Source organism: Convolutriloba macropyga, unplaced genomic scaffold (genome assembly GCF_964194025.1).
Source record: "Convolutriloba macropyga unplaced genomic scaffold, txConMacr16.3 SCAFFOLD_4826, whole genome shotgun sequence".
Lineage (NCBI taxonomy): Eukaryota > Metazoa > Xenacoelomorpha > Acoela > Convolutidae > Convolutriloba > Convolutriloba macropyga.
The window spans coordinates 1-19,708 of record NW_027450598.1 but is presented as its reverse complement, the minus strand read 5'-3'; the positions used below and the strand labels follow the sequence as shown (position 1 = coordinate 19,708).

The window sequence follows — 19,708 nt, the reverse complement described above, 5'->3', positions numbered from 1 at the left end:
GGCAGACTGCCATGCCACGGGTCTCTCGCGCGTGCGTGGGGACCGGGGGGGGGGGGGGGGGGGGGGGGGGGGAGCAGAAGATGAGGAGTGGGGTAGAAAGCGTAGCGCACCAATGCTGCCTCGGCTGCAGCACCTCCTCGTAGGGCACGCTGGCGGTCCTCCTCAAGCTTGGCGACAGCTTTCCTGTGGGCCGCTCCCGCAATGTGCATCTGATACTGAGCTTCAGACTTGTAGCTGACCTGCAGCACAGGCAGAGCTCACAGACTGACCCACTTTTTCCTCACCACTTGTGCATGCCTCCTGTCTGAATACAGGGCAGGCTGTGGGTACCATGCAAGGCAGGCAGACGCTGCTGGGAGTAGGCTTGCAGCAGAACGTGATGAGCGTGCTCCATGTCAAGTGGCTGGGAAAGCAAGGCAAGGAGACCCGCAGGCAGGCAGGAAGGCAGACAGACAGACAGAGAGAGAGAGAGAGAAGGACAAATGGAGAGTTAAGATACCTTGACGAGCCAGAGGGCGAGATAGGGGCAGGACAGGTGGCTTGAGTGGGTGTGGTCTCAGGTGGGTGGACTTCCGGTGCGGGCTTTCCCAGGGCGAGCGGATGGGGCAGAGATGAGGGGAGGCGAGGGCTGGGCAACGTGACGACATGCGTCGTTGGTTATGTGGACCCTGGTTGTGAGGAAGTGAAGTGCGGTTGGCAGTGATGGTGAGCTCCATGTTAACACGACACCGGCCCTCCCTGCGTTTGATTGTGCCGAAGCACCTCCGTCCCTACCTGACAAACTTCACAGCGGTAAACCGTGACGGACTCGCTGAGGCGGGCGGCTTCTGCCACGGCCTCAGCTGCATTACTGCCAATGAATAGACCGCCAGTAGCATTCCCTGCAGCCCTACCCGGCTTGTGCGCTGAAAAATCAGTCGCCTGGCCCTCGGCCGCGCGCTCAGCCTGTGACGCACAGTATGAGCGTGGATTAGCAGCTCCGCACCCAGGGGGGGGGGGGGGGGGGTGATCTGGCAGGGTCCCAACCGCAGAACGCATCCGGTGCTCCATTCTCCTCCTGTCCCTCACGGCCTGTTTCTTGCTCAGATGGTCCATCTGAGCTGCGAGGGACTGGTCTCGCTCCCGCATCTTGACGATGTGATTTGCCCTGAGGCAGTGTGGAGTGCTATGTTCTGCTGCCAAGGCTATCCTGGCTGATGTCCTGCCTGGTAAAGGACACGTGGTGTGGTTCAGTCGCTGCTGGGTCTGAACAAGGGCTGTTGGGTCTGAAGACGGACAGCCGGAGTGACTCGGCAGCTGCGGTGGCTGAAGACGGAGATGCGCGTCTACGAGTACCGACAGGCAAGTGTGTGTTGGGTGGTGGGAACTGGGAACCAGCGATATCTCCTAGGGAAACACTGCATCACTCTGTCACTTGTCAGCGTTCGATCCGCCCCAGGCATGTGTCTCCGCAACGACCCCGCCCAGCCCGGGCGATATGGAATCCTCCGCGGTTTGTAGATAGATACCTACGAGTACGAGTACGCGTACTCTACCTTCGGTATATCAAGCATAGGTAGGGTAGGTACTCGTAGGTAGGAGATAGGCACCCTACCAACCCTACAAAGTACAGTATGAAACTCCGACGCGCCTAAACCGTGTAATGCAGTTCATGATCCTTAATCTTACCGTACTAGTATTAGTACCGCTGTCCGGACTCCGAAGAGCCTCACGAACGTCACGATCTCCTGCCAGTTGCGCGCCTCGATCGATCGCAATATGACTTGAGGATTGTCAGGTCCCCAAAGCAGGCGCCTGCTCGGCCTGCCCGACCTGCCACCTGCCAGCGTGTCGTTACATATACTAGAGTAATATACTATATTATGTTCACTGTAATATGCTGTACCACGCTACGTAGGGTACCTACTTCCTAGCTGTGAGGCTGCTCCCGGGTATGTAATCAACCTATCACCCTACAGTTCTCGTCGTATGTATATCATGACTACGATTACTAGCGGTTCTAGTTATATATATGTATGCTGGTATTGTGTATGGATAGATAGATGGTCGTGTAGCTAGGTAGGTACGTAGTATCTCTAACTAAGAATGGTTACCGCCGGTACCAGCTCTATAGATAGGTGGTAATATAAGCATAAATTTCCATGACGTGCCTGTACCTGTACGTACCGCGCACGGGTGCAAATTATAGCAGGACGCCTCCTGATACTACATATATACTACTACTGTACCTAGTGCTACCTTCGGCCTACCGAAACCGTGAAATCAATATCATCTTAACGCAGCAGTGCGTACTAGCAAATCCGTAATAGTACGAGTACAACTGAAGTGCTGCGTGCATGCGTGTCACGCGCGTACCGAGCGGGTACGTACAATATACGTTACTGCGCGAGGTGTATACGCGTAGGTATTCTCTGGCTAATATGGTACTAGTGTATGGTACTAGTGTATGGTACTAGTACTCATATATACCCCTGTCGTACGTACGGCTCATACGGGCCTACACCCCTTTGACCCCCAGCCGGACGCCGGTAACATCTCATTCCGGCCTTGCCCCCCCAGACCCCGGCCCTCCAGTAACCATCCCGTCACTACGAGTACAGTGCTACTGTACGAGTACAAGGCTGGGAGCCTTAAGCCGGCATATGAGGTTTTTGCAGCCCGAACAGGGGCCAATCTTCGTCATTTTCGATATTTTTTGCACCAATGTGACGCATTCAATCAGATATAAATCACTGTAATCGCAGTTTTTGAAAAAGCTAATGAAAAATTTTGTGTTCGGGGTACTCTACTACATTTCGTGGTTACTTCGTGCATAGTTCGGGATTCCGTTAGCCATTCTGCCAACATCTAAACACCACGTCACAAAACCAAAAATCCGACCATAGTAGGTTTTTGCAAAAAGCAAAATCTAACTTGATAGCGCCATCAGGCTGTCTTTGGGCTTCACCATGGTATGCGTTACTTTTGGAATTTTTTTTCAGTGAAGAGGAAAAATGAAACCTAGTAAACCCTATATCAAACCCTAGCTCAAAACGGGCTGAAATAAAAAAGTAACGCTACAGGGGATTTAAAGCAACTCTCGAGTAGTACAATTCTGAGGTCAAAATAAAGTTTTGGGAAAACCCTATGGTCGGATTTCAAACCCTAGCCAACTTACCGCATAACCCTCCCAGCCTCGTACTGTGCTATATAGTACTCATATATCGGTAGGAGTACCCTGCCTACCTAGGGTGTACAGGGCAGGGCAGTGAAGGGCAGGGAGGGCCGGAGGGGTAAACGACCAGTGGGGGCAAAAGACGGTACGTCCGTGTCCCCTCAACACCGAGACGGGCGCGGCATTTTGATAGGGTACAAGAGGATTGAAGAGGGTAAATCAAGTTAAATACAGGACAACGTTATGTTTCTAGCTCAACAACATTAGCTTTTAGAAACAGTTTTAATGTTACGTACGTTACGTACCAACACAGGCCAGCTGCACAGTTCGACGCCAGGCGCAGAGGGTGCGCGGTAATGGGGTGTATGAGCGTGTTGTTTTATCACCCAAAAGGAGTCCCGGATGGTCCCCTTGCGCGCACCCTCTACGCGAAGTCGATTGCCGCGTGTTTGAAGTTGTTTAATGTTTACCTCCAGTGGACTATACATGCGAGAGCTTTGATGTCCTTGTGGTAAGTCCGGCGGGCGCCAGAGGTTCCTTATAAGGAATCTATGCAATTACGTTGGGTACCTTATTACCCCACCTACAATACAACATATGGTCACTAGTACGAGGCTGGGAGGGTGAAGCAGAAATATGACTAGGGTTTCAATTCCCCCGTTAGGGTATCACTCTTTCAGGCCAGGGTCCCCGGAATATTTAGACCTTTTTCTGGAAACTCCATGTCGTTACTTTTGCAAATCATGAGCGGGTTCAAAATAGCGTTCGTAGAGTTTTCTTGGTTTCGGTTCTTCTCTTAACAGAAAAGAATTCATCTAGTAACGCCTATCACGATGTTGTTGTCCTCCATCTGCCTGATGACACGGTGGTCAGATCTCGCCCGATCAAAATACCCCAAGGGGGGTAATTTGCATTGTTGACCCGGTATTAATAGATTGGGAAGACCTGGGTCTGAAACACGAAACTCGCACGAACTGTATATACGAAATGATCACATATACCCCGAAGATAAAACTTTGGTTTGACCTTTTTGAGATGCAACGGTATGGCGATTTAAAGCTTTTCAAATCATGCACAATGCTGCAAATTTTGGCACAAATTTGAGAATATTTGACCCCATTCGAACTACAAAAACCTCATATTCCGGCTTCAACCTCCAAAGCTCGTACCAAGAGGACTCCTCTTGATCACAATACCGGCCCGTTGTTTAGTGAAACCGCTCTGCCGCTCCACTGAGTGCAGCTGCACATGAGCTAATAACATTGTGCTACAATAGAAGTACTTTGCCCTATCCAACTGTGGAATATGCAAGCGATAGCCTTGATGTTCTTGGTACTCCTCTGGCATGGGCGGCCGCTGACAGCCATTTTAGCAATACATACAGCTTTGCCCTACCTGCGGTGTTAAGCAGTGCGAGTATCGTTTTACATGCCTATCCCCCGGCTGCCATAAACACCTATGAGATAGCAATTAGCATGTTCACCGCCAATGCACACAACTCGAGGTCAACTTCCGGAGAATCGGGAAGTATCTCTAGCCGGCTGGCCGGGCGATGGCTGGTCATGGTGGTTGTCGGCAGATTGTGTCCGACGATATCCGATGAGAGCCGCCGTGCCGTAAAGCAACCAGCCATGGGGACAATGGGCCCTCTTCGAAATATCGTCAAGGGCTCCACCCGCTCCATATGTCCAGCGGCCGCCATATCATCGAACATCGTTGGAACTCGCACACACACACACACACACACACACACACGTACGCACGTACACAGCCACCGCCAGCCATATGTCAAACCAACCCTAGATCCAGGTCCAGGGTTGACCTCAAGCTGTCCAAGTGGTAAACATGTTGTCTGCGGTGCCCGCAGTGAGAGCCGCGGTTTCGCGGTGTTAGCGGCTGCCGGTAGCAACTATGTTGAACGCTACATATAGCTAGCTAGATTTGCGGACGCGCTACAGAGCTATAACAGGGTTGTATACACGTACCTACCCTACAGAAACATTGACAATGTTTGAACTAGTTTGAATTTGCTCATTTTCCTTTCTGCAGTGTCAGGAGCTGCCAGATAACCACCGGGTTCGTTCGCTGCCACGTCATGGATCGGCCTTGTGGGAGGTAAATCTCGTAGCACCCTAGATGCCTAATTGTAGCGAGTAAAATGTGCAGTATTTCGGTGAAAGGGGTGAAGAAATCGGGAGGCGAGTGCGTTTAAACGTGAAATGTTGGCCGCTTGTGAGTTTCAGGGATTATGGTGGGAAACGGAGTTACTATGCTGCTCCACAGGCGCACGTGCGGCGCGCACGTGCAGCACCCCCGGCAAGTGCGGCAGATATTAGTACTCGTGGATGTCCGCGGTACGGCATGCGATCGGGCACGGTAGGGTAGGTATCTGTGAGGTACGAGTAGCGATACATATATATGGAAACATTGCGCCATGCGATGGCGTTCTTCCTCGTTTTTCACTTTCCGAACGAACGTGCAGAGTGCCGTCGGCGCTGTCTTTAGCCCGTGTTTCATTCGTAGCTTGAAGATGAAGGTGGTGAAGAGGAAGGGTTTCGAGTGGCGGGAAGGGTTTCAAGGGTGGCAGCGGCGGCGGCGGTGCAGGACACTTAGCAGACAGTAGGCCCCGACCCCCGCGGCATCCTCCGCGGAGCTCTGAGCGTGCAGAACGGCCTTGGCCTTTCCGGATATGGAATGACCACTTCTTAATCCTTCATTTCCTGTGCTCTCGTGCGTCCGGGATTTGTCCGGATCCGAAATCCGGCCCGATACGACCCCGGGCTCCACTGTTTACGGATTCCGGGGTTTTTCGGGCGACGCACCACAGACCAGCATTGGCTGTCTGACAGGCACCAGTATGATACTTGATTAGTCTACTGACTACCTAGCCAGGTAGGTGATAGGTTGATTACAAGCCCGGAAGCAACCTCACAGCTAGTACATCAGTCAGTCTAGTCTACTGACTAGGTAGGTAGGGTACTGACTACTCGTACTGTGCGCCCAGCCCCCACTGTAACCATCCCGTCACTGACTACAGCATGTAGCCTATACATACATACTGCCTACTCCTGTAACCATCCCGTCACATGCTGCCTACAGCCTACGTAGGTATCGCTACGGGTAGGGTACCTACGAGGATTGAGGCAAACCGAAGGGCGAAGTCCGAACGGATCTGACGGCGATACTTTTCCGGTAGACGTAGCATCGGAACACGGTGGCTGTTGGATTCATGGTCCAAAAACGTTCCTTCAGGATCATGAGCGTCTATTATTGGCTTCTCGGACGAATTCAAGATTTTTCTCATTCTGTGCCGTCATGCGTCAGGGACTCACTACTCAGGGTTTAATTCGTACCAGTACTACTCGTAGTACTACATACTGTCCATATATACATCTCGGGAATGCAAGTACTACTAATAACTACTAATGTAATATACTACTACTATGTCGATTTTAACTGGTTTTTTCAAATTATCGACTCTGCACGTACGAGTATGGATACTGCATCGCCGTACGCAGGATGGAGAACGCATGCAGCTCACGCATGCCCGTTAATGCAGACCAAGTACCTAGTAGGTAGGTACCTACTTACCAGGTACTTCGGGTACCGACCTGCCAAATTAACGGCAATCGGGCAACGGCCGCGCGGGCCGCGGGCCGGTCGGTAGGTAGGTTGGTTGCCAGGCAGGTAGTAGTAGGTACCGAATACCAAACTCTAAGTAGGGTACCTACCTATCTACACGCATGTAAGTATAAAGGAGTTATCCTGCATGGACCATTGTACTCGTACTGGTACGAGTATCCTTACAGTACATAGGGTGGCTCATGTATATTCGTACTGTACACTGTATAGTAGCTGCCTCACATGGCACATGCAAGTGAATAATTCTTAGGTGCTTCAAGGGCAGGCAGGCCGGCCAGGCTGGATGGAGAATGGCAGGTTGAATTTTCCGGAAGATTCCAGACTGTGAGTCTTCGCCCCGCTCGGCTGTGGCCTGCCATGCTGTACGGCGTGTTGTAGGGTACATACCTACCCTCTCTTCGCTCGGAGGACGGAGCGCAGCATGTCGGAAGCTCGGGCCGTAGAGGTGGACCTTTGTTCCGACTACATAGAGCCAATCGTATTGACGTCTCGCTCCAAGGTCGAACATATAACTGGACAGTGTGCGCTCCTCGTACCGTCAAGTCTAGTTTTTCGTACCAGTTGGGACTGCTCACATCAGTTGCTGCGCATTGATATCGAAGCTGAAACGCAACTTGCAGCTCAGTATACGTGTGGGTTTGTCGCCAGCGGATTTAACGTGTCGTTTCGCCATGAGTACAATTTCCAGCGTTCGTCCAACCGGCCTTCTCCGGGCCTGGCAACCTTGCCGCACCACTGCCGCTGGCCGCACAGCAAGGAGCTCCCGCTTGGAAGTTTCCCGCCGGGTGGCTGCCGCCGCGAATTCGAAACATGAGACTCAGTTGGACAGGTACTCCCTGCGGCGTTGTTGTTTCACCACCCTCCCTCCCTGCCGAGACTCTATTAGCATACTCTACCCTCCACTCTTGACTTGCCTGGTATTTCGACACCCTGCCCGGGCACTTGTCCGTCACTTGCGCTCCTACGAAGCCCATCCCCCCATCTTGAACCTCCGTATGATGCTCTGTTGTCACTCCGCTCATGATCCTCTCGGGGACCCAACCCACTGTACACTCGTCAGGTCTCAGCCATCTTCACCTTGGCCCCACCTCTCAGTCAAACGCCGTGCCGACAACATTGACCCCCTTGTTGCCTTGCAAATCAAGTTATCCCCGACGTCATAAAGCTCACTGATCCTGGACGTGCTGTTCCTCCCCCTGATCTTCCTCCTTAGCGCGCATGAAATCGATAGCCTGCTGTCGGCCGTGCCTGTCACACCAAATACCAACCCAGACAGCACCGAGGAGTACTTGGAAATCCTCCCCCCCGTATCTAAGGGGCGCAAAAAGGTACGTAACAATGAACACGGGGCGCTTAACCTACCTGTCCACGTCTTACCGTGCCTGTCCCCGGGTCTGTGGCTTGCGTAATATGTTCAAAGCACCGTTGTATTGTTCTGCGAGCGCGTTGTGGTGACGAAACAGCTGCTGACAAGTGCTGCGCGTGTGTCCTGCCGGCAGATCGTGAAGTCGGCCCCCTCCTCCTTCCCCCTGCACCTTCACTTCGGCGCCGGGAAGCTCGGCCTCGGCCTTGTCGTCCCCGCGCTTGAGGAGAGCGACACCCGCTATGTCATCGTCCAGAGGCCATCTCAGGATTGGGAGGCTATCTGCAACAGTGACTGTCCGTCCATCCCTCTGATGGTAAACGGTGAAGAGGCAGTCGAAGGTGGCCTGACCGTGATCACGGACAGACACATCCAAGATGCAGCCAAGCGCGGCGAGTCTCTCCTCGACCTGCTGTCCCACAGTCCTGAGGGGCAGGGGCACCTGCTCCTGACTTCAGACCAAGATCTGTGCAAGGAGCTGGCGAACAGCTCCACATCATTCAGCTGTGCTCTTGGAGGCGCTATCTCCCAAGTGCTTGTGCCTATTCTGTCGGAACTCCCACCACGCTTCAAGGCAGCTCGGCCAACGCTGTATGCCTGTGAGAACGACTTGGACAGCGTTGCTTTGCTTGCAGGGGAATTGAAGAACAGTGTTAACGTGCTTCCATGCATGGTGGATCGCATTTGCTCCACTCGCGAGATCGTTTCGGATGGGAATCCTGCCATCCGTGTGGATGCAGAAGACCATACTGGCAGCATCGTCGTATTGGATTCCACCGTCTCTGATGAGGAAGACCTTCCTCTGGATGGGGAGACTGTGCAAGTGCCAGAGACAGAGGAGGTGGCAGACTATCTCTTCGTGCAGAAAAAGCGCCTTGTGAACAGCATGCACACGGTACTGGCATTCTCGACACTGGTGGACTATGACAGGAACAACACATCCCTCTTCCAGTGGGAGGAAGCACTGCCCCACCTTCCGTTGCTTAACTATGAAACTGCAGACTCTGAAGTCAAGGATATGATCTGGGCATGGGCTGTTGCTCAGATCCTGGTGCTGATGAAGGAGCAGGGTGTGGATGTGATGTCTGAGGCCCACAGCGCTGACTCCGAAGACGAGTTGGTAGAACAACTCCTTGCAGTAGCCCGCCAGACTTTGGAGCGCTTCTCTTCCATCGAGGATACTACCACCAGGGTTCTGGGTGGAGGTGTCTCAAACCGATACAATACACGGCTTGTGCCAGTTCAGCAGGGCATTCACCTTGTGCACGCTCTACTCAGTGACCTTCCGATGGAGTGTGCCCAGCGCAAGGTGCTGGCAGCAGCAGAGGTAGACATTGATGCAGTCATGTCAGCTTGCGATCAGCTTGTGGAGGATGCGCAGAAGTTTGCTGAACTGGATGAGGAGCAGCTTGCAGCCCAGGCTGAATGGGACGAACTGACGGGGGGCATCAATAAGAACTTGAGTGGACTCTTCAAATCCATTCCCAACATCTTCCAGGTCCCAGCTGCCATTGCGGGGTTGTCAGTACTGTTCAACAACACTGATATTGGCATCTGAAATCTTGCACCCTTTTGTGTTTTGCTGGTAGAATAGATTTTTGTACCACCACAGATTTTGTCCTATTTTTTAGCTAGACTTGAGCCATCCCCCAGGAAACTTCCGCACTGACACCTGTATTAATCCTTGTAACACTACGCGGTCAGATGAATCGTTGTCAATACATTCGGGTGCACATGCTGTGGCTCGCCCAATTCTTTCATTGTGCTGGCAGTGTGTGCCAGTGTATGAAGAGGCACAGTGTGACAGACACACTTGCAGGACACATTTGACGTCTTTGCCGTCAACGCTGGGATGTCTGGATCGCACCACTGCTGTGCCAACTTACTTCCAAGGAACTCAACTGTTGACACACGTCTGCTGTTTACGCAGAATTGAAGATCACGAAGCTGGCAAGGGTGCGCCAGAAACGGTCTGCTTTCTTGACTGCAGCAGCTTTGGCAGCACAGGACTTGCAATACAGTTTTGCGCGCTACCACAGGGTCTAGTGTTAGCAGCACTGAGCAAATTGACAATATCATGTTGGTCCCAGGACAGGTATCGCACTTGTACCCGCACGCGGGGCACATACTTTCATTCCTTTCTCACTTTGCATCTGGCGCCGAAGCGCTCCCGTTCGCTCACTGCAGATACATGCCAGAGCCCCCCGGCTTTGATTCACCTTCCTTCTGTCTTGGCTTAGTGACTTCCAGTCAGCTACACAAACTCAACAGTTGCAGTGAGACCTGATCATGTATCTACCAGTGCCGATGTGTATCATGTTGCCGGATCCTGCAGAGCTAATGTTTCAATTGATCAGAGTTGTGGTCCCTGGTAGGCGCAAGTGGCTTGTTCTGTGGTAGGCCTGTCCTCAATTGGTTGTCTCCCTGTCATATTGCTGATCATCATCCACAGTGCATCATGGTACGCATTTCAGCCTCAGAACTGATTTCAAACTTGCCTCCCGACCCTGAGTGCCCAGGTCACTGGCAATGGCCCCTGGCTTGGTTTTGTCTCTGTCTCCCGATTTTGTCATTCATGCTGGACTCGGTTCATTCTACTACTGTACGTGTCCTGCAGATGACCTGTTAGTTGCATTGAATGCGTGTCGTCCCGAGACTTATGAATGTCAAGGCAGGCATGTAATTTGGCGGCCACATATGTTGGCCAGTGCTGAAACTGCACTGAATACAATAACAATAGTGTTTTACAGAAAAGTTGGTGCCACTGGGAGTTGTGACACCGACTTGGCAACTGATGACTGATGATGGTGAGCATGGCGACCAAAACGCGTTTCTGTCATCCTGGCATGAGCTGTAATTATAAATAACGCCGTGCATGGCGCATTTCCAGACTGTACTCGTAACAAAAAGGTACCCTAGGGTACGGTACGAAGCGCAGAGCGCTGTCCTGCTTGGGATCAGCAGACGGCAGCAGTCAGCTGTCCCTGATGCAAATTGTCCCGCCCGCCGGGTGGGGCCAGCTCATCCCTCTTCAGTCTTCAGTAAACATGCCACAAGTACTCGTACGAGTACTAGTACTGTACTGTCTACAGTACGAGGACGATTATACTCTTGAAGCGGTGGACGGTGAACTCTTGAATCTTGGAGTAAGTAAGCTTACCCATCGGGCATGGCTGAAAGCAGGTAGGTAGGTACCGAGGTACCCTCTAGGCTAGGTGAGTAGGTGAGAGGTTCGTTGAGCAGGTAGCGATATGTGGGTAGGCCGTATAGGTAGGTACAAGAATCTAGCGCTAGAGGGTGCTTGCTGGTTGCTGTCGCCTGTCATTTGTCAAGTGAGTCAACGCACCTGCCGGCCTGGTCACATGATTTTACAGTGAGTGTACGAGGGAGGAAAAAGAATCGAGAGATTTATCACGAATAGTAGTCTTCGAAATCATGCACGAGGGCGACAGCCCATGAAACTCGAGACTTTTTCCGATCGAATTACATTCCTTCGGGGAAAATTCACGAAATCATTCGAATGCACCGATACATCACGGAATGTAATTCGAGTACTATAGATAGTATGCTGACTGCTGTATGACAGTATGAACAATTTTCTTGTTTTTATTTTTTAATATTTGCCAGGAGTCAGGAGTCAGGATTTAGGACGAATATCGCCAGGTACCTAGGTACAGTACGTGGTGGAGGAAATCCGCCAGACCTACTGATGAAAAGTGATAATATATTGCACCAGCACGAGCCCACCTTTATTAGGGGTATGTATAGTAGGGTATACACGCATACACTATCTATACTCTTAATGTGTACGGACTCTAGTACAGGGGGCAGCCAAAGCTTCTGACCGCTTGGGTAGGTAGGGTAGGTACCCTGGCTGGCTCTAGCAAGGAACAGCATGGAGAACGTAACTACATACTGTACGGCTGATACGAGTGCCAAGTGGTATCGTAGTATCTCCTACTCGTACTGCTAGCTAGTAAGGCTACTGTTCGCTAAAACTAACTTAAGCTTATTATTTTCAAAAGTGGCCAAATCGGCCATTTCCCTACTGTTCGCTAAAACTAACGTGGTACGTTTTCCTGCTAACTTATTTCGACAGCCTCGATCCTGTCGAAATAGCGGCTCTATTTCGACAGCCGAAATAGCGTTCCGAAATAGTGGGCCCGTCCGAATCGCGCCTGGCGTGGCAATTTGTGCCCGCCAGGAGGCCGGATGCCCCCATCCTCGCCGCGGATCGCGCGGAACCCCCCATCTACGCCGCGAGACGACACGCGCACGCCGATTCCGAATCTTTCAGGGTCGCAATAAGATTCAATAACGTTAGACAAACTAGAGAAGGCTGCGGAACGCGTAGCAGGACGCGGTGCGGCGAGCTGTGGGCGGCTGCGCGCTCGTACCAGCAGCGCATGCTGTAGTCGCGACAGTCGTGTTCGTTGACCGGGGTATTTACGTATTCGCATTCTTACAGTCATTGTATGAATTTATTTTAGTTTTAGCGAACAGTACAGCCCCGACACCAGCCGAAAAACTTAAAAAAAAGTTATTTCGACGGCATAATCCTTGAAATCGAAATAAGCTTAAGTTAGTTTTAGCGAACAGTAGCCTAAGTAATTACTTTATTATTATTATTATTATTATAGTAGACTTCAGCACTTCCAGCCTCCAGGCATGGTCCAGGCAGATTGGCATACCCCATTGGCCAGTGGCCAGTGGGGCCGGCCGGGGAGGGTAGGGTACCCGCAGGGCGCAAGAATCATGAGCTAGATATCCTGGAGATTGACGTACCAGTACTTATTACACGCGCATCGTCGCTCCGGCAATTATCATTTATCACGAGCAACGAGCTTGCAATAATGAGCAACGAGCTTTCAATCACGTGATCATCTCCTCTAAGTGTCTCCAGATGGCAGTAAAGAATCTTTGTGCCACATGTGAATATTTGTTGTGATCGGTGATCAACGGCCGGGTTTCATCATACAAATGCGGGGAATATCAACCAAGAATACACAGATCTGCGATTGCGCATTATAATATTATAGTACTCGTACTCGTAGTATTCTGAACTCGCGAATACTGTGCATTTTTAAATTTTAATCCCATTTTTAATTATTGTGAGCACTCGCTGTCCGTGTACTGTACCTGCCTAGGTACGGACTAGGTGTACGTAATGATCATAGCTTTGGCATATCCGGGCAATCCGGCCCTGGCCCCTGTACTATCTATAGGCTATAGCTCAATACTGTTCGGCCCCATGGCCCCATCTGTACGAGTACAAGTACCCTACTTAGGCGTCTTTGATTTAATCTTTTGGTTTAGGTTATCCCCCCCTTTGGATTCGGCCCCCCCTCTACGAAAATCGTAAATCTTGTCCCTATACTTAAGGGCACTATTGTGCAGCTATCATGAACTAATGCCGTTGTGCAGAGCCACACTACCCATGCGTGGCAGCATCAGTGTGCTCTCCAATATCCAATTTCCCTTCATATGCATGCATGCTGGATCAATTGGAGCATTGTCTAAGTGCACACAGTATAGTATCTAGTCGCCACAGGTTCACAATCCAAACTTGGGAGGTCACTGTCCCCCGGCTAGTAGTGTGGACAGTACATACCCCAATTTACCTTCAAATAGGGAATTTACCTACGTTCCCCTCCCCCCCCTTGGAATTGGATGACAAGTCTAACCTAAACCAAAAGATTTAATCAAAGACGCCTTAGCTAACAATCTCCACACATCTGCATGCAGCTCAATGCTATTCGTATGTCGTCATGATACCTGCAGGCAAATACTGATGCCATCTATTGTTTTAGGGATCAGGTTAATTGGGTTCGGGGGGATCGGTAAATCTCGGCATCTAATCTGAAGGATCTTTCTGCCATTAGTTAGAATCGAGAGTTGGGGCCCCTCCGCCCTCCACGTGAGGGGGGGGGGGGGGGGGGGGGAACCATCGGGAGTTCCTAAAAGAGTAACGAACATCGAAGTGGCGGTTATCGTACGAGGTACCGGTAGTCGCCTAGTCTGTACCCTAGGGTACCCTACGTACGCATCGCCATTCGCCAGGTGGGGTAGCTATTATCTAGGGCGTATCGATTTGTGCACGTGACATCTACATTCTCACTATAGCGGTATGACCTGAAGCGATCTGCGATATACGCGTACCCTACCATATTCTTCAATTACAATCAAACACGGCCTAAAGAGGGATTTCGCTTCAAGGATTATCTGCACGCAAGACGCGCCTGCCGCCTGGGTTGTAATTTGTACCATATTATTATTATTACGGAAGTGATCGCCGGCGGCAGGCTGATAATTCGTGGCCGGAGTACAGTCTACGGAGTACTGCATCGTACCTCTCTCGCAGGGTTCTTGGGACTTGGGCCGCGAACACGCCCGGCGGCCAGCGTGCAGGGGTACACCGGCAGGCCGGGTAGCGACGTAGCGTACGGTAGGTACTGTAGCTATACTTGTAGCCGATCGGTGGGTACCTACCTGCCTAGGGTACTTACCGGCTACCTACTACCAGGAAGAGGGGACCTAATCGTCGACATGTTCGGTGTTCCTAATTATAGACATGTGGTACGTTTCCATATACTGAGTATAGAGGACATTCCCAATTTGTCGATCCACTGGATAACCACATTTTTATCCTGTCCCGGTGAAAATTTGTGGGACACACGGCTGCCCCCCGGCAGCCGTAAACACCGTGAAACCGCGGCTCCGCGGCTCCCGCCGCGAGCACCACGGAAAGCATGTTCACCACCCGGACAGCTCTAGGTTAAAGCCTGGACCTGTCCTGGGATGGTGTGACGGCTGGCGGGGGCTGTCGGTATGTGTCCGACGATGTCCGATGATGGCCGCCGCTGCCTAGGTGACATAGGGCAGCAGGACACTAAACTGTCTTTCGAAATCTGCCCGCTGCCCCTAGGCGGCTTAGGGCACGGCGGCCATCATCGGACATCGTCGGACACATGCCGACGGCCACCGCCAGCCGTCACACCATCTCAGGACACGTCCAGGCTTTGACCTCGAGCTGTCCTGGTGGTATTGAACAGGCTGTCCTCGGTGCCCGCGGCGGGAGCCGCGGAGCCGCGGTTTCACGGTGTTTACGGCTGCCGAGTGCCGGGCGGCAGCCCGCGTGTGTCCCACAAACTCCGTACTTAACACCGTGCGCGAAATTGGGAATGTCCTCTATACTACTGCGCCTGAGCTTTGCTCGTACAAGCATCCACCTGTCCGATCGCGGGATTCCGTATTTTTTGTCACATGTTGTTGTCAAAAAGAGGACAGAAATGTTTTTATAGAGGGGAAATGCATCCGGACTGCATCCGTTATGTATTCGTAATATATCTGCAATAATTTCGTATTAATTTCTAGCAAAACTGTCTATGATCAAGAACACCCCGGGAAGATACGCTTACCACCCCCCCCCCCCCCCCCCCGACCTGCCGCGGTTGCCGCGGCTGTAGACGTATAACGTAACCGCCATCACCGCAGCTCTTGGCGGAAGACTGCATATGTCTTCGACAAACTGTCGCCGGCTACCCAGGCGGTGTGCCAACCGGCATCATGGTGAACCGGGGGTGTTGAAAGACCGGAAAAATGTCTATAATAATTAGGTCCCCCGCTCCCAGCTAGTACTGAACGGATCAGACTTCTCTCGCATTCCGGACCCGGCAGCGTCTCTTTCCTCTCCCTAGACACAAGCCTGGCCCGCCCTGCCCATCCCGAAGTCTTCTGCTCTAATTCCCTGCGACGTGCTGTCGGTATGTCAGCGGCGGGGCCGGCTCCAGCCAGCCGCTCACCTTCTAGCTTCTGCCCGTCTTGCAATCTGTATTCCGCGGACCCTGTGGCTTTGGAACGCCACATACCCCGCTGCCCCATTCGGGACGCCAAACATATGTTGGGGACGACGCCAAACATATATAGCCAGCAGGTTGGCCTTGCAAAGGTGTTATGTCCCATTGTTACCGACTGTGGTGCTAAGAAGCAGGATATCCTATGGGAACTCCGTGGTCTACGCGCGCCCTTCCGACCACACCCGTCCGTGCGAACTGCGATATGGCCGGGTGGTCTGACTTCTACGGCCCGGGGCGCTACCTCCTGTGCGACGGCTGATCAGTGGTGTCAGTATTAATTCGTGAACAGCATCGCTTCAGCGGCATCCACCAAGGCCGGGACCGCGGCGGCCAGGCAAACCAAGGAGGACGAGAAGCTTCAGCTGCGGACGCGATCTCGGCCGCACCTGTGGCCTTCCGTCACCGTCTCGTCCCGTGTGTGGTTCATGAGGAGGGCGGCCACTTTCAGGCTTTGTTGAAAGAACTAGCTGATGAACGGGGTGTCAGTTCGGGGGTCCTAGCTGCCCCAGCCTCATGGTCTCCCGCCCCTCCTCCCGTGATAGTTTCACGGTGGGTCGGGATATGGCGCTCTCGTATTTCTACGTGGTTGCATTTTGCCTTGTCCCGTAGGCTACTGCGCCCTGTCACTTATACCGTTTTTCTATAGGCCGGCTGGGTACCTTTACCGTTAGCCATTAGGCTGACCCCATGGATGTAATCAACCTTTCACTGTTGTACGAGTATATCCTTATCCTTATAATATCCTTATAATATAAAAGTGAAATGGTGTCAGTTTGTATGTTTGTATGTTTGTCATGTTCAGCTTAATATTGTAATAATTAGTAGGATACTATGATTTTAAGGGGCCGGGGCCCGGGCGGGAGGCCCGGGAAGGTCCGTGTCCGTGCGTGCGCCACTTGTAAAAATTAAAAGTGGAATGGTGTCAGTTTGTTTGTTTGTATGTATGTATGTATGTATGTATGTTTGCCACGCTCCTAATTAGGCAAGCTTTAGCCGGGCCTGGGCCGGAGGCCCGGGTAGGTAGGTCCGCGTCCGTGCGTTCGCCCCTTGTACACTAAAGAGATGCGCTGCGCGCATGCGTGCATCCGTGCATTCAATGTTTATACGTAACGTATGTGAGTGTATGCGCACGTACGTGTCTACGTACTTGCACGCCTGGGTGCGTACTTGCGTTCATATTATGTATCGCTACATGACATCGCTAGTCCAAAAGTGAGAGCTAGGTAGGTACCTACCTACCTACCTACCTAGTGAGCGTGTCAGTTTCTGCATGTACGCACGTCCGAGCGTGCGTGGTGAACGCGCCCATCCGTTCGTGGGTGCGTGCAAGCGTTCATGCGTGAGCACTTGAGTGCGTACTTAGTCTGTCCGTAATTTAACTCGTACTAGTACACGTATAAGCGAACGATGGGGACGTGTATGCGTACGTACTACGTGGAGATACGTTCGAGCGTTCGTGATCGAGTGCTACTCGTACCAGGAGGTGCGTGCTACCAGGAGGGACTCGTACGAGTACCGAGCGTCAGGCCGAGGTGGGCCGCGAAACAATACCGGATCGATATCGCAGACCTCTACGTATTGTACTAGTACGAGTACGATAGATGCCGTATGCATGTATATGTGCATGTGGATGTCTGTGTTCGATTTCATGAGAAGGTTTTTTTGTACTACTCGTAGGGTAGCAGGTAGCTATAGATAGTAGAGGGTCGAGTAGGTAGGGTAGGTAGTAGGCACCCTCTCTCTCCCCAAACAGAGCTACAGCAGCTAGTACTACACAATACTAGCTACACTTTTGTACGTACGTCCAGTTCTGCATATCTCCATTCATGATTTTTTCTTTCTTTTTTGCGCTAAGGATATATGGCGGCTGCAGGCAGGCGGCGCCCTGACGATCACGGCGTACTAAGGCGTCAGGCTGCAATGGCGGCGGTCTCTCTGTTCGGCCGGCAGCGCACCTCGTCGCACCCCTCAGTCGCCTAGGAAACCTTGTTGCCACCGCAAAGATGCCTTTCACACGCAATGTTGAGATCGGGCGCCTGGCGATTGTGAACTTCGGGCCCGACTACGGCAAGCTGGTGGTTATCACCGACGTGCTGGACCACCACCGTGCCCTGGTGGACCACCCGGACCAGTTGCGCCGCGTGGAGAGGTGCGCGCAGAGCTGCAAGCCAAACCTAGGCCGGGTGGCTGGGACTGGACAGGATCGGATTTGCGGCACGAACTGGAATCCAGAGCTTTGGCCAGTGGGGGGTTGGCGGGCGCAAGTAGTGGGAGGCGCTGCGCTGCTTGGGGCGTGGTACCCCCTGGCAGTGTTGCCTGCTGTGGGGAGCCGGCTGTTCAACCCCTGTCAAGCAGACTACCTGTGGAGGACTTCTCAGGGGAGAGGATCAAATCTGAGTGTAGGTGGTGAGGAGGGGGGGAAAGGAAGGAGACAATAACAAGGCAGGGGATATGTGTGTTTGTTTGTGTATGTGTGCTCCGGTGTGACTAGGTGCTGACGGGGAAGGGGGGTGGGCTTCCTCTCGTGTGGCTCAGCTCAGCTGACCAAGCCTAATCTCAGCATATCTCACACTCTCACCGTGCATCTATGAGCCTGGACCTCGGACGCGCAGGGGACGGAGCCATGTTTAGAGAAATGTTTTTTTCTGGGGATGAAGGGAACAGGGCAGGAACACTGCGCTTGACAGGTCCTGCGTCGTTTGTGGGCTTGTAGAAACGAGCTCATCCTCTTCCTGGCTCTTCTCATAGACAACTGTCTGGGACTCTAGTATAGGGAACGCTGGGCAGTCAGTGCTGCGGAAGCGAATATCGTAGGGACAGACAGAAAGGGAAGAGATGGGAAGAGAAGCAGGAGGGGAAGGATGATTTCCAACCATGGCCACGACAGGAGCATCAGCTGTCTTTCCCTCCAGCTGTTGCCTCCCTGTGCTGCCTGTGGAAGCTGAGTCCAAGTCGGTGTGCCGTGCCCGCAGCTTCAAGCGTCTGTCGCTCACTGACTTCAAGGTGGAGATCCCCCGCCTGGCCAAGAAGAAGGTGCTGAAGAAGGCCCTCGAGGAGTCTGAGATCCTCACCAAGTTCGCCGCCAGCAGCTGGGGCCTGAAGCTCAAGAAGCAGGCAGAGAAGACCACCATGTCCGACTTTGAGAGGTACAAGAACATGATTGCCCAGAAGAAGAAGAACGCAGAGGTCGCCAAGGTGCTGAAGAAGATGACGGCCTAAGTGCCGGACTCTCCTGTTTAGCTCTGCTGACCGGGGCCGCATCTGCGCAACCGCTGGGCGGGGTGTAACCCCACATGACTTCCTCCCTCGCCCCTCCCTCGCCAGGGCCTCACCGACTTTTTCACCCACTGACCAGCCGCCAGTGGGCGCCCTGTGAAAGGCACAGCGCTCTGGAGCCATGCCACGCGCACGGGACAGGGAACAGCGAAGGGAAGAGGGGGAACGGCATGCACAACCCCGCGCCCGCCCTTGCAATTTTTGTAGCACTGGCTTCTATTGTCTTGATTTTGAGGGTGATTGAAGAAAGATCCGATCAGCTTTGTGTGCGCCAGCCGGATGCTCGGCCGCCATTCAATCTTTGTGTGCCATGCAGTGATTTTTTTTTCCCTCTCGCGAGTGAGGCTATCTCTGCGGCATGACCCCGTGTGTGACAAAGACTTGAGTGAAAGCCGCGGAAGGCAGAAGTAGAAATAG

The 19,708-nt window shown here is 52.5% G+C and overlaps 2 protein-coding genes across 2 annotated transcripts; both read left to right on the top strand.

Annotated features, from left to right (window-relative positions):
- The first annotated feature begins 7,320 nt into the window (after nucleotides 1-7,320).
- Nucleotides 7,321-9,853, top strand: LOC142356020 (uncharacterized). The gene is made up of 3 exons (XM_075408010.1): nucleotides 7,321-7,625; nucleotides 8,010-8,124; nucleotides 8,296-9,853. Exons 1-3 carry the CDS (start codon nucleotides 7,468-7,470, stop codon nucleotides 9,715-9,717), a joined length of 1,695 nt encoding a protein of 564 aa, XP_075264125.1. The 5' UTR covers nucleotides 7,321-7,467; the 3' UTR covers nucleotides 9,718-9,853.
- An 8,110-nt stretch (nucleotides 9,854-17,963) lies between these two features.
- LOC142356021 (uncharacterized) lies at nucleotides 17,964-19,320 on the top strand. The gene is made up of 2 exons (XM_075408011.1): nucleotides 17,964-18,164; nucleotides 18,988-19,320. The coding sequence occupies exons 1-2, from the start codon at nucleotides 18,019-18,021 to the stop codon at nucleotides 19,232-19,234; spliced, it is 393 nt and encodes a 130-aa protein (XP_075264126.1). The 5' UTR covers nucleotides 17,964-18,018; the 3' UTR covers nucleotides 19,235-19,320.
- Nucleotides 19,321-19,708: the final 388 nt, after the last annotated feature.

Coding starts and splice junctions, on each gene's coding strand:
- LOC142356021 (XM_075408011.1), top strand. CDS start 18,019: ATGCCTTTCACACGCAATGTTGAGATCGGGCGCCTGGCGATTGTGAAC. Junction 18,165..18,987: donor CAGTTGCGCCGCGTGGAGAG/GTGCGCGCAGAG, acceptor CCGTGCCCGCAG/CTTCAAGCGTCTGTCGCTCA.
- LOC142356020 (XM_075408010.1), top strand. CDS start 7,468: ATGAGTACAATTTCCAGCGTTCGTCCAACCGGCCTTCTCCGGGCCTGG. Junction 7,626..8,009: donor CATGAGACTCAGTTGGACAG/GTACTCCCTGCG, acceptor CTTCCTCCTTAG/CGCGCATGAAATCGATAGCC. Junction 8,125..8,295: donor TATCTAAGGGGCGCAAAAAG/GTACGTAACAAT, acceptor TCCTGCCGGCAG/ATCGTGAAGTCGGCCCCCTC.